The following is a 15,191-nucleotide window of genomic DNA, read 5'->3' on the forward strand; positions in this document are numbered from 1 at the left end:
ATGTTAAAACTTTGACAGGGTAAATGTCATGCCAGCAGTATTGCCCTGGCATGGTAAATTGTTAAACCTGGCAACATTTTGCTTTGTGTCCACAAGACACCCTTATTTAATGCAATACACACTATCAACATCTGGTCGTAGGCTCCCACAGAGACCCTTAATTAAATATGCAACAAGGAACTGTGGGAAGGTGACAAATTCAGCAGAGGGAGCAGACAATGCGAAACCAGCCATTTCGGGGGCGGGAAACCTGAGGCCATTGGTTTCTTTGATCGAACAGCAGAAGGGAACAGCATACAGAAAATATGGATTATAGAAAGGGATCCATATCTCCTTTGCTTTAAGGTTCACATCCTCATAAATCACATATTGGTTATGAGGAGGCCCCATGCTTCCCAATGATACCAAACAGGGACTTCCTATACCCGCCAATTAGGAGGGATAGTTTTTGGGGGACTGGGACCTGAGACACCCCTCATGTTTGGTATCATTCTGATCGCCCACATATGGGTTAAAACAAGCCCCTACTTTCATAATAATATTGGGTACTGGCAAGTACCAATATTATATGACAAGAAACTGGCATGAGAAGTGCAGCTCTCTACAGGGGAGGTAATGTGACAAGTTCCTGGGCACTCCCTCCTCATGCATACAGTAATGAGGGAGGGGCCCAGCGGGACATAAAAAGCACACAGGCCCAGATATTCTTCAGCTCATTCTGGAGGTCCCAACTTATGTTGGGGGATGGGCTCAGGATTTCCAAACCCTTGCCTCTGGAGGACACAAAAGATAACTCTGTAACCTAAATAGGGTTTTCTCTGTGTTTTATTTCCTTTTATTTTATTTACTTTAATTACTAAAATTTAATAAGTTCTGTCCTTTGGCTCTATAAAGATTCCCACGTACCTTGTTTACATGTGAATATATTAACTGCTTGGCTGTATGTGTGTTGAGTGGGGGGGCAGATTCTGTGTACAGGCTAATTAACTAGTGGACTGTTAGCAGGAGATTGTGTTATAAATTAACCCTAACTACAGTAAGAACTACAGTCACTATACATATGTAAAAAGAAAATACATTCCCTAAGTTTTAAGTGGGTTTTGTGGAGCTTAGTAATTTCCAGTTATGCTATTGGTTAAAGTAGCTGTCTGCATTGAATCAAAATAGTGGAAGATACAGACTGAAGTGAAGACATAAAGAACAAGCACCCCCACCCCACTCAATAGCACACTGCCTTGTTTCCAGATGACAAATGGCTGACAAGCAATTAAGCTTGGATGTTTTGGCTGTGTGTGTTTGGGATACTAAAAATGCAGGGACAAAATGCACCCTGTGTACAATTGCCCTTGAATAGTAGATATGACTGTAGAGCACACAATTATTTTGCCCATTTACTGGACAACCTATGTGTAGGAGGTACCCATCTGGCAGGAGTTTCTTATTTATATAATTTATTCCTTTCATATTATTTTTACTAAATCATTACATAGGCAAGCAGATTATATAGCAGTATGTCAGAGACAATTTTCATATTTATTTTATATATAAGCAGATAGGTTTATTCCCACAAGAAAAAAACTTGCATATAATTGGGGTTCCTCTGTAGGTGGATCAAGACAACAGCCAGTATATAATTGTCTCTTTCTTCTGCTGTTCTCTAATGATTGTAGACAGCAGGAAGACTGCATGCAATGGAAACATCTCACATCAACACTAAATCCATTTTGACTTCATGCCGATAGGAAAGTATGTGAATCTTCCACTCAGACACATCCATCCTGGGTCAGCCATAGGATTTACAGCCCCCGCCCCTTGCAATCTTTGCTTCTGTAGATATAAAAAAAAAGCATTAACCCCCTTTTGGGTTCAACAAGGACTGCCCTTCTCATCTAGCTAACCTTTGTAATCCTTCTGTTGGTTTTATTTTCGACCCAGGCCAGGGGCTGGAACTAGGGGTAGGTAGAAGGGGCATGTGCCTAGGACACAACCATGGGGGGGAGTACTCCCCCTTCTCCATGCCCTTGTCTCCCCACTGCCTGCCAATCACTAGTCCTGGCGTGTAGTGCTTGTTCCTGCACATCATGCTCCACCCCCACCCACTGTCAGTGTGCATGCATGGGAACGAACTAAGGCTCAGAAGTCCAAAGCCAATACAAACCCACTGCATTAAGTATTACATTTGTATTGTATAGTTAGGAAATGAAATCACCTTTTACATGGATTTCTCCAGTCATAAATTTGTGGTGATATTCTGTGTTTCAACATCAGAAACCACAGCAAAATGTTGAAAACTTTTGGTTAAACTGGACAGATTCACTCATCACCAAGAAGCAGTAGTTAATTATGTTTTAGCTGTTGCATATGGTGTGCTCTTACAGTTCAACTTTTCTTCTTCGTGTAGGCACACATCTACACAATCTTTACACCCATTTTGGTGTCAAAGCATTTTGTCAGATTGGAAACATCGATGTGTGGTGTTGTCACACCAGAAATTATATGATTGCTTTGGGTAACAGTTTTCTCTAAGCCCTGACCGGTAAAAAGCTGAACTTTAACAAAAAAGCTGGCCTTTTTAATCTACAGCACTGTGCATGTGTTGGCCCTGGGAAGAAAGAAGACAGAAGGAAGAGGATTGCTTGATTGCAAGTGCCCCCAGGCAGGTAGTGAATCTGTCCAGAAAAATCCATGAAACACATTTCTTGTGCGACCATTTTGACGGGACCTCATCTAATTTTGATGCGACTGCACCAATTTTTGACGCAACCACGCCCAATTTGACGTGACCGAGACTTTTATAGCTGCGCAACAAATTTTTCTACAGCAAATTTTCACAGAGGTTTTGCAAAACTATTCGTCAGTGGCGAAATGTGGAAATTCACTGCGAATCCATGCCTGCCAAAAAAATTCGCTCATCAGTACAAGCAGGTGCAGATTTCTGGCTGGATACAGGTCATCGGGACAAGAGCCGCATCAACGAAATTATGCACTCCTCGTCCCGTTGGGATTTTTGCACAATTGACATCTGCCTGACACTTAGTTAGATATTGGTTGGGTAGGCCCGTCTAAGGGTGCAATACACAGACCGATAAGCTGTGGACTAGATCCATCAGCAGCTTTTATCAGCCTGTGAATAGCCACCTAAGTTGTCAAACTTCCTGACCCTTGCCAATGATAGACCCCACTAGAAATCCACTTAACTTGGCCTGTGACCCCAGTCACTTTCCTGCAGATTCTGTCCCTCAAATGCACACCTGAACATTTTTATACTGGAATACACTCTGTATAAGCAGTGACAGGCAGTTGAGAGGCAAAATCCAGGATCCACCAGATGTTCCGTTAGCCTTGGTGGCATGCAAGTAACCATGGGTCAGACCTGAGGTGATGAGCAGAAGAACACACTAAGATAAGGTTGACAGTGAAAAGGAAATGGAAAATATAATTAATGGCTTACATTATGTGTCCTGTACTTCAAAATTAATGTAAACATGCTCTAAGTGGTTCCTTTTTTTTTTCTGGCTGTCAGAATAGCGAAAAATGCTGAATGGGGGAGCTCTGAATATGCAGAGGGAATCTTCTGTGGAAAAACTGCTTGTATATTTAGGGTCCAAGAAACAGACAGGGCTACATAATTATTTAAATATCTCAAACAAAGCTTGGAAGAATAGATAGAAGTGTGAAAAGTATAGTCCAGTGTGACTTTTTTTTTATGTGCAACAATGGAAACTGTCCAAACAAATTTTTTTTCTACATAGATTCATAAAGCAACAAAGCTATATAGCTGATTTACAATTGCTTGTGGCTAAAAGTAAAAATAGAAACTGAATTTTTTTTAATGATTTAAAAAGTGCCTATAGAAGAGTATTACGTTACATTTAACCTAATAAACAACTGCAGTTCCACTCCAGTAGTAACTAACTGCTATTTGAAAGTCCCTTTAGCTTTCTTTTTCTTCCAAATCCTTTACATTAAGTTTTGCACATGGCAATCATATAATGTTAAAGGCAGAGCAGAGTATGTTGGTAACAGAAAAATGTAAGTTGTCCAAATGTCCCTATTGAGTTGTTATACAAGTCCTTGTATGTTTTCCACATGAAGCTAATATTTATGGGAGCTGGTTTCACCCTAATTTATATAATTGGTGCCAAAAAGTTACATCAAATCTTTTATTTTGTTACCCTTTGAGGCTGAATGATCACGTCTATTTTAAAGCTCAATGGGGGTCATTTATCAATACTAGGCAAAATTGCCTGTATGAAGTAACACATGGCAACCAATCATATAGTTTCATCCATTGTTCTACCTGCAGCTGGCTGAAAAAAGCCAATCACTGATGGGCCCTGGCTTTTGCCACGTTAATTAAAACAGGCTTGGGGTTTCCAAATCAGTTTTACTTTTACAGTTATTTTATTATGTAAAACAGAAGTGGAATTTCCCTAAAATTCAGTCACATTTAGAAATCAAGCAATATATGGTTCCTTCCAAGAAATGTCCTTAAAGTGAAAGGTTAAAGCGGATGGTTAGCTTTTGACAACCATCTGAAAATAAACTGCTCCTGTCAGTAAAAATATATTTGCCTTTAAAGGAGAAGGAAAGTCATTTTGGCATTTTACTGCCAGTAGATTTGCCACATTATTGCCACCTAGAACACTATATTTATTCTGCAGATAGCTTTACTATACCTGAGTAAAGAGCCCTAGAAGCTCCCTTCATTTATTTAAGATTGCAGCTGTTATTTTAACTTGGTCTCCCTAGCTTCCTGCAGCAGCTCTAGATGCTGGTAGCTCAGATTACACATTCCTAAGGGAAGGGGAGTGAGTTCAGTGCAGCTCAGTGAGGACTCAGTGCAGCTTTTTTTGTGATTGTTTCTTAGCTTGCATGCTGAGAAACAGCCCAGAGTAGCATTAGCCTAAGCCTAAGCATTTTTAAGATTTATGTTTCAAACTTTGATTCTTTTACATTTAGATCCCTCACTTTCCCCCATCACCACTGGGTAGCTGTGTCAGCAGGCCCTGCCCATGCTCAGTTACATGAAGGAAGTGCTAATGCATATTTCCCTTCCTTTCTGAGTTTATTTGCATTTGATCTGATTGCTTGGCACGATTCAGTTAATGAAATCAATGCAAAAACACTGCCCCGTTTTATAAAGATAAAAACAAGCGTCTGCACACTCAAAAAACACAAAGGAAAATACAAAAAAAATTTTTTTAATTAAATACAAAACATAAAAATACAGCCCAACGCATTTCAACCCTACAAGAGGGTCTTCATCGGGGCAAAAAAATAAGAAAAAAGGGGCCCCAGATGAAGACCCTCTTGTAGGGTTGAAACGCGTTGGGCTGTATTTTTATGTTTTGTATTTAATAAAAAAAAAATCTTTTTTGTATTTTCCTTTGTGTTTTTTGAGTGTGCATATGCTTTTTTGTTTGTTTTGTGTTCATTTTTGGAGTTGCTGAATGGGTCTCCTCCGGTGGACTGCACCTCTATCATTATTAAGGTTAGGTAAGGTGTGCGCTCTGATGTTTTGTATTATCCTTTTTATAAAGATGTCAGAATGCAACTAGTGCTAATGTGCTAATGCAGCCAGTTGCCCATCTGGCTAATGGTGAAATAGGAAACCTAAAAATAACAAGAACAACTGAAAAACTAAAATAACATTTATTAGTTCAATGATGCTCATGATGCCACCTGCAGGCACTGCATCAGCAGGTTCCGTATGATATTCGGTGTATGTATGGTGGATTGACGAGGCGAGCGATACTGCAAAAGCCTTAGATGTTGGTCGTTTCGTTGATTGGGTGGGACAAAAGATTTTGATCAGGCGTCGTTGAGATAAAATGGATCACTGGTGGCAAACAGTTACGCTGTGCTTTGTTTTCCTTCGGTAGCCCAGATTTTACTGCTGGCAACAAATCTCCCCATGTGCCATCACCCTTAGTCTGTAGAACAGAAATCTCCTGCTCTGTGTAGTATCCTGCAATTGTACTGTCTTTACCAATCTGTGAAACACTATTTTTAAAGCTGAATTCAAGGCCAGTAATGAATAAATTAAGTAATAGACAGAACACTGAGACACTGCAATTACCATACTGGTCCAGCTGGAAATTGTTTCATTAATTACAGCTCTAAAACCAGTCCTTTTTTAATCCAAGCACACATAGTTGGCACAAAACCCACAGAATATTTTGTAATTTACACATTAAACTCCTGTGCAGAACAGTATTGTTCGTTCTGGCAAAATTTAAAAGGCTTCTCTTCAACTCTCTGTTTCCACTCACTTTTTCACTGCAAGTTTACAAATGTTTGACAATAAGTGACTGAATTATTAACTTTCAAGACTGGGTTTTGCCGTGTTTCATGGCAAAAAATGTGATCTATTTGTTCCTGCAATTGAGTTTTTTCAATACATAATTGTAAAAAATGTCAAATCTCAGCACCTAAAATGTGCTGAGATACAGGTTTTAGAAACTGTGTATCTAAAAATGCAATTGTCAAAAAAACAAAAATGGTCATGGACAAATAGCAGTTGTGGCAAAAACCACAAGATACAATTTGCAGCTAAACCCAATATCATAAGTTGATGAATCAGCCCCACTTTTTATTGGACTTGACAGATATATTAAAGCTGATACCCACATCTTGTCACTAGAATGTGTTTGACTGCTTTGAGCAGCCAATCGCCATTCTGTTGAGATGGGAATTCAACTTTTTAACGACTAATACCATCTAAATCCTTGTATGGAGAAAGGATTTGGACAATTATGTTCAACACTGGAAGTAGTCATTCCAGTGTGGAAAATGAATATGAAAACATTGGTAGTGTTTTACCAAACAGTTTACTAAGATATTTTTTTTTTTAAATAAATCAGGCCTTTTTATATGGTATGAAGAACCAATGGGAAAAAGTGGGCAAACCTGTAACAAGGCATTGACACAGCTTATTCACCCCCTGCTAATTGCTCTGCTGGGGATGGGGATGAAAGGTGGGTGACATCAATCCAACTTTCAATGCAACAGTAAAGTGTGACTAAAGATTATCAGAGCACAAGTCACTTGGTTGAAGGCACTTGAGAAAGAAACAAAATGGCTAGCCACAGGTCAAATTTCAAAATGAAATACAAAAAAATCTGTCTTCAGTCTTTTGAGAAATGGATTTTAATGCAGGGTTCTGCAGGAGGAGCGCTTTTACCTGATGCATGTTTTCCTAAAACAGAATCCCTTTAAATGGAGTAAATATTTTCACTGGGACTGCATTCAGAGTCTTAGGGAGGTCTGGGGCCACTGGCCAGGGCTAGGTAGGCTGTAATCTTGTGAGAAAAAGAAAAAGGATGCAATTACAATCAGATTATTTTTTAGCCAAAATTCAGATTTACAGATCGTCTTTTTGTATTACAGGTACAGGTATAACCTGTAATCCACAATGCTCAGGACCTGGGGTTTTCTGTATGAGAGGTCTTTCCATAATTTGGATCTTCATACCTTAAGTCTACTTAAAAATGATTTAAAAAAATTATTAAAGAATTATTAAAACATTAAATAAACTCAATAGGTTTGTTTTGCCTCCTATAAAGATACTATCTACCTATAAAGGTACTGTCTTACTACTACAGAGAAAAATGATATAATTTCTGAAAATATAAATGGATTTATTAAAATGAAGTCTATGGGAGTTAGCCATCCCGTAATAACAGATAACGGATCCCATACCTGTATTACCAATTCGCATCAATGCAGAAAATGATTTGTGCTAGCTTTGTATGTTATATATATATTTTTTGAATGCCCTAAAAATATCACATTTTCAACATTGTAATGCTCTTTTCCCTTTCTTTATAGCATCAGAATGTAAACCATGCTCAACATTTTCTGCCATTCCGGACTCTCGTAGTGTAACACCAGATGCAGATCCAAATTCTGAAGAAGCATTTCTCCTGGCAGAAGAAAAGGTAAAGTGTTTAGGCAACACAAATACACTAGGATTTAGAGTTCATGTTCATTTTTTTTTTTTTTTTAAATAACGGAATTTCACTGGTAAATGCAGTCAATTGTCATGAATTGGTAAATTAAAAAAGGCAAAAAAAGACTTTCACAAATATGCCAATTAGTAATAAACTTTTCTGAGTGTAAGTTTAATTTTTATGGCATTCTGGAAATCATATTATAAATCCAGATTTATATTTTAATAAACCTGCCTCTATGAGAAGCCAATCTTATGACTGACAAAGAGGAACAACATGAGAATGGAGACAAGAGCAAGAAAGGGAAGTGGGGGTTTTGTTTTATTCTTGTATGTAGAATGAAAGCAAAACTGAAAAAAATGAATGATCTGTGCAAGGTTTAACAGTTTACTCAGTAATGAAGAGAATTGGGAGGGGAGACAGACTGTGGGGTGATCATAAAGAAGATCTCTGTATCAGGTTTGATAAGGACAAATAAAAAAGGACATAAGACTTCTGAGCACAGTAGCAAGTAAGGGAAGGCAGCCACAAGAACCGGGAAATTAGTGCAAAGTGAGTGGCAAGAGGACAACAGGTAAGTGTAGTAACAAACAATGGGATTCACCAGTTATTGTTTTGAAATAGCATCCAGCTGATTGGACAGTGTAAGTAAGAAATAGTGACCAAGGTTTAGCAGCTAAAAGATCCAGCTGAGCAAGCAGTGTATAGCTGCTAATTGCTAGTTGAATGGGATGTGTAGAGCAGATAGGAGATCTAGCTACGTGAGCAGTGTATAGCTGTTAAGAGATCTTGTTGAGTGGGAAGTGTATAGCAGATAGGAGATTTAGCTGAGTGAGCAGTGTTTAGCTGCTAAGAGCTCTAGTTGAGTGGGAAGTGTATAGCAGATAAGAGATCTAGCTAAGTGAGCAGTGTATAGCTGTTAAGAGATCTATTTTAGTGGGAAGTGTATAGCTGCTAAGAGATCTAGTTTAGTTGGAAGTGTATAGCTGCTAAGAGCTCTAGTTGAATGGGATGTGTATAGCAGATAGGAGATCTAGCTGAGTAAGCAGTGTATAGCTGCTAAGAGCTCTAGTTGAGTGGGAAGTGTATAGCAGCTAAGAGATCTAGCTGAGTGGGCAGTGTATCGCAGCTAAGATATCTAGTTGAGTAGGAAGTGTATAGTAGATAAGAGATCTAGTTGAATGGGAAGTGTATAGCTGCTTAGAGCTCTAGTTGAGTGGGAAGTGTATAGCAGATAGGAGATTTAGCTGAGTGAGCAGTGTATAGCTACTAAGAGATCTAGTTGAGTGGGAAATGTATAGTAGATAAGAGATCTAGCTGAGTGAGCAGTGTATAGCAGATAAGCGATCAAGTTGAGAGGAAGGTGTATAGCAGATAAGAGATATAGCTGAGTGAGCAGTATATAGCTGCTAAGAGTTCCAGTTGAGTTGAAAGTGTAGAGCAGATAAGAGATCTAGTTGAGTGAGCAGTGTATAGCAGCTAAGAGCTCTAGTTGAGTGGGGAGTGTATAGTGATAAGAGATCTAGCCGAGCGAGCAGTGTATAACAGCTAAGAGATCTAGTTGGGTGGGCAGTGTATAGCAGATAGGAGATCAAGTTGAGTAAGCAGTGTATCGTTGATCTAGTTGAATGAGCAATGTATAGCAGCTAAGAGATGCTACTGATGATTATGTTTAGTGGACAGAATAATCCTTTTGCTCATTGACAAAACCACCCTGCTTTAAATATTGAGGAAAATACAGATTGCCTGCAATCCAGTCAGGTTTCAACTAAGTTGCCAAGTATTTTGGTGAAGAGGAATATTAGGTGGTAGTTGTAGATGGATTATGGATCCAAGGAAAAAAATAAGGTATTGGATTTCACAATTATTTGATGGTGTGTAAATACATATTGGCAAATAAAAGCACATCCATCGAGTTCAACCTCTAGAGATGTAAATGCACAGATTCACAAAAATAGAAAATATGGTCAGGGCAGGCTAGGTTTCACACTGGGTGGTCATGCAATAGTTATTCATGCCTTCCTTATTGAATTTACAAAGGCATTAAGAGTGAGCATATGGAATTGCTCTGGAGCTTTGCCCCGGCAATATGTGAGTGTCTTTAAGAGCCTCTTCTCATTTGTGTTAAGGCCAAAAATGGTTCCACTACCATTGAATACTTTTAATGGTAGCATAATACACCATTGTTCACCTAAGCTGCATACATATTTTCTCATATGGATCAAACCTAGGCATTCAGTGGGTAGAATTAGTAAGGCTAACAGATCTGAATTCTGCAGATAACAGCATATAGAAACTGACCTGAAATAAGTTTGTCTAAGAATCAGTATCAAGATTCTTTGCAGATCTTTGGTGGCAAACTGAAGCAAACTAAGTTTGCCCAGGTGCAGTTACCTGTAGCAGTTACCCATATCAACTAATCAGCAGGAAGCATCCCCAAAGATCAGCATCTTTAAGACAGCATGAAGATACAGTGTACAAGTCAAAGTTTAAATGTATTCTTTCTGCTTTAATAAGTGTGCCCATTTGTTATGGTTTGGATCATTTTGCATGATGCCTTGTCTTTTAATTACATATTTATTGTGTTCTTTTTTTATTTGTAGCTAGATCTGTTATGACATGTACAAGTCAGTTTCCCCTGCAGTCATTTAGTATATCACCATGCTTGAGTTTCTTGGAATAAAAAGAGGAACAGGTTTAAATTCAGTACCATTCACATGCATTATCAGTGATTCTAAGGATTACCCTGATTATTCTTCTTCTTTCATTATTAGAGAAAGGATTACAACATTTTTCTGTCTATTTATTTGTTCATAGTATGCAACGTGCAGTTTTGGAAACATTTGCCATTGTCTTTGCCCACTTTAATTTTTTATGAATAGATAGTTATTTTTCCCAAAGAGCATATTTTTAACTGTTTTATAACAGTTATACCATTTTCACCACCTTTTTAATTTCATTCTTTCACAATGTTATATAATATATGCATTTGTTCTGCTGACCACATCACTGCTGTACTATAAGGCTTCTTTAGAGATGGTGAGGTAGTGTGCACCCTGCGGTTGCAGTGGAGAGCAAAGACTTGAGTTCCCACCCATGAATACAGCACCGCCTGCATTCGGCACTGTTATATTCATGAGGGTTGGGTAATCTTAAATGACATCTTACAACTTCACTGTTGGTAAAACCAACCCCTGCAATTATTTTCAACATTGCACTGCTAAGATACCTCCTGAGTGGTAACACATGGAGTGACAGCAATATTTATTTGTTAAATGGAAAGATTCCATATTTATTTGCCTTGATCCTCACTCAAAAAACCAAATACATGTCCCAGAACTCTTGGGTCAGCTTTATACAGGTCAATAAATGCTTAATGGGCCATGTATGAGACCCACTAATGAGACAACCAAGTGATTTCTGCCTGTAATTGGCCAAATATAATTTGGACAAGTGTAAAAATCCCATCAGATGAGGAGTGCTTTGGTGCATTGATCCAGTCCTCAATCGACGGGCCTCCTTCATTTAGCTAACAGGTTAAAATTACCACTCATAAACTCATGCCCTTCCCCAAAAATGTCATGCACTAAATCCATTCTTTTTCCAGGATGATCTGTCTGTTGATCTGAATGACTATTCCAATGATATCATAAGCAGCAGTGAGGATCTGACTTCCATAGATTCTTCTCTTCAAGGCACAGAATATTACAAAGATCTTGTGCAAATGGATGCAGCAGAAGACCCTAGAAGTGAACAGGAAGAGCACAAACTTGCTTCTGCTTCCTTCTGCATGGCTGATGAAACAGATATTACCCTTGGCAAGGGTGAGGTCATCATAACTTACACCAAGCCATTTATTTGCCCTGTGTCCTGTGGGCCTGGAGCAGCCATTGAAGAGAACATAACAGAAAACACAACAGAAGGGGACAAAGGATCCTACAGACAACTTTTACCTATTAAATTTGAGGAACCTATCCCCGTCTTGGTGAGATCACTCTCTACTTCAAGAAGACACAGCTGGGATGATGCAGTGTCACCATCGGATACTGTTCGCAGGTAAAACAAGCTTAAAAAGGGGTTAAATTAAGATATAGATTTAGGGGCAGATTTATCAAAATGTGAGTTCAAAGTTTAATACATAAAAACTCACGCATGTTCTATTTATTCCTATGGGATTTTTAGAAGCGTATATATCAATGGGTGAAAGTTGAAACTCACCATTTGATAAATATGCTTCTAAAAATCCCATAGAAATAAATAGAACATGCGTGAGTTTTTATGTATTAAGCTCTAAACTCACATCATGATAAATCTGCCCCTTAGTAATTATTAATTATGACTAATGCTTTATTGCTCTAGTGTTAATATTTGAATTCTAAAAAAAAATTTGTATTTAATTAATTTGTTAGTTCTGCAAATGAATGACTATTTTAATTGTTGCAACATATGATTTTATAACCATCCCAGTTTGGATCTGGCTGTCTTTTTAAGTAATGACCCTGCTGAAAGATGAATTTTCTTTGCTCTAACACTTGGCTGTACTTTACTCAGTTAATTTTGCTCTCAAATCTGACAAGCTTCACAGTCTTGTTGAGGAGAAGCAGCCACACAACATAATGTTGCCATTATGCTTCAAGCTGGGGTTTTGATGACTTTGTGACGCAACATGTTTGATATGCAAAGTAATAAAGCATGACATTTAGCATTTTCTTAACATTGAGCATTTGCCTAAACAAATAATTTGACAAAAATTATTTGTAAGTTTAAAGCCTTTTTTTTCTTCTCATTAAATGCTTATCTCTTGGAACTTTAGAACTGTGGAGGGCATCAAATTGATGTTAACCAAAATACAGAAACTATTACTGCACACAGACAAATATCTGTAGTCATTTTAGATAGCTAAACAAATGAATAGTCAAAGGTGGGGTTCAATGTATATGCATGTATAATGGTTATGGAAGAAAATGGGACATGGGAAAGTGCACACAGGCACAAATATACAAAAAGGGGGAAACAAGGCACATACAAACATGAAGGAAAAATTCAGCAGCAAGCTATTAATTGTGAAAAAAATTAATTTAGCCCATACAGTGTGTTACTTATGGGCTAAATAAAAAATGTTCACAATTTCTTCACAACTGATAGTGTGTTGCTGGATTTTTGCTTGTTGTTGTCTTTGCTTGTTGATAATTATGTCTCCAGTGCAGGCTGGAGACCTTTGGTGGGCACTTACCATCACAGCATATATCCAAGAAGGAGCTGTAAAGATGGAAAGGGTATGGATTCTCAGAAAGCAGTAAAGGGGCTGGAGAGTGGCAAGTACAAGTGTACTTAATGTATTCATTGCAGTATATTAATTTTGGGTTTTTTATTACCTACAAAAATTCTTGTGCTAATTTCAACTCGTGATGTCAGTAAGCAGTGGTTCACAGATTGCATTCCCTATGATTGCAATCACAGTAAAACAGCCTACCAGAACAGCCTAGTCATTATAGTCCTATTACAAGAGCAGGCCAGACAGAATACTTCCATTTATGTATACCAATACAGTTATATGTCTCATATGAGAAACTCCTTAAAGTGACATTGACACAAAAAAACTACACAGTGAGAGCTGTGAAGTTCTGGAATTCCCTCCCCGAATCAGTCGTGCTGGCTGATACATTATATAACTTTAAGAAGGGGCTGGATGGATTCTTAGCAAGTGAGGGAATACAGGGTTATGGGAGATAGCTCTTAGTACTAGTTGATCCAGGGACTGGTCCGATTGCCATCTTGGAGTCAGGAAGGAATTTTTTCCCCTCTGCGGCAAATTAGAGAGGCTTCAGATGGGGTTTTTTGCCTTCCTCTGGATCAACTAGTAGTTAGGCAGGTTATATATAGGCATTATGGTTGAACTTGATGGACGTATGTCTTTTTTCAACCCAACTTACTATGTTACTATGTTACTACTATGTTACTCTTCAAAATATGAATGTACATTAAATGTTACCTATAGGTCCTGTTTTCACTAATAGGGCTGCTTTTGTCCCTTCTCAAACTGTCAGTTATAGTGTCTAATGCTAATGGACTACTGCTGCACAAATATGGCAGCCCCCTCATAGAGGAACATGGCAGATCAGATTTATGTAAAAGCATCAAATGCTTTCAAGGTAAAATTGTAAATAGCAATAAAAGACAATGTTATGATGGATATAAAAAATGGTTTAATTTCAGGTATCAGTATCTCTTATACAGCCTTACCTTAGCTCCTACCATTGCTGATTAAGAACTGTTGTGTAAATGGCCTCTGTAGTCAGACGTCACAGAGTTGGGAGAAGACAGAGAGAGAGTAAGTCCCAGGAAGGAAGGGAAAGCACCCAGTGACTGGGCAAGATTGCAGAGGAAGAGCGCAAAGAGATCCTAGAAGCTGTAGGGAATAAGAGGTGAGCATGTGGACACTAAAGAAAGTAGGGTACAAGGAGATGGGAAACTTCTGTGAGATTGAGCAGGGTGCATGAAGATCATAAAAGCCAAGAGGTGAAGGATAAGAGAAACAGTGAAGTTGGGAAAAGGGGAATGAGCATGGAAAAGGCGAAGACACCATGTAAGTCAAGTTTTTAGGAAGGCATTTGGTGGTTGTTGTGAGTAATAATTGTTGTGGATAAGTACTCTATAGTATAGAATATAGAACTATAAAACTGGATTTACTCAAGGGATTATGCAGTGCAGTTTTGGGCTCCAGTCCTTAGTAATAAAGTTGAAAAGACTGCAGAGACATGTAACTAAACTGGTAAATGGAATAGAACAATTAAACTATGAGGAAAGACTATGAAACTTAAGGTTGTTAATTTTGTAGAAGAGGCACTTTCAAGGGGACGTGCTTATTCATTAGAAATACATTACAAAACATTACAGACAGATAAAAGAGGTTTTGAAACATAGAAAATGACAAATGACAAGACTTTTCACCTTAAGCAGCATGAATAGTTCTTGGCTGAGGGCGTGGAGGCTGTAGAATGCCTTTCCAATAGATGATGCAATGGCAGATTGTCTTAATGCTTTTCGCATACATGTGTAAAATGCTGGGGTTCTTATGGAAGGGTTTTTGGTTTGTTTTTTTTAAATCAAAATGAACTATGTAACTACCAACATAAATATGTATTGGATCTGCCTATGTTAAGTCATTTGTGATTGTTTTAATTTGTTTGCTTTTGGCATGAGTATTAGACTGCAATATCCATTAGCAAAGAGGCA

General features: G+C 38.2%; 1 protein-coding gene across 2 annotated transcripts in view; it reads left to right on the plus strand.

Moving 5' to 3' along the window:
• arhgef18 (Rho/Rac guanine nucleotide exchange factor 18) overlaps positions 1–15,191 on the plus strand; it is a 114,063-nt gene that overhangs the window by 18,649 nt on the left and 80,223 nt on the right. For both annotated transcript variants that reach the window (XM_031905117.1, XM_031905119.1), the window contains exons 2-3: positions 7,834–7,943; positions 11,563–12,011. In XM_031905117.1, coding sequence (XP_031760977.1) covers positions 7,834–7,943; positions 11,563–12,011 — 559 coding nt within the window. The remainder of the gene's footprint in view (positions 1–7,833; positions 7,944–11,562; positions 12,012–15,191) is intronic.

The sequence above is a fragment of the Xenopus tropicalis genome, chromosome 1 (assembly GCF_000004195.4).
Source record: "Xenopus tropicalis strain Nigerian chromosome 1, UCB_Xtro_10.0, whole genome shotgun sequence".
Classification (NCBI taxonomy): Eukaryota; Metazoa; Chordata; class Amphibia; order Anura; family Pipidae; genus Xenopus; species Xenopus tropicalis.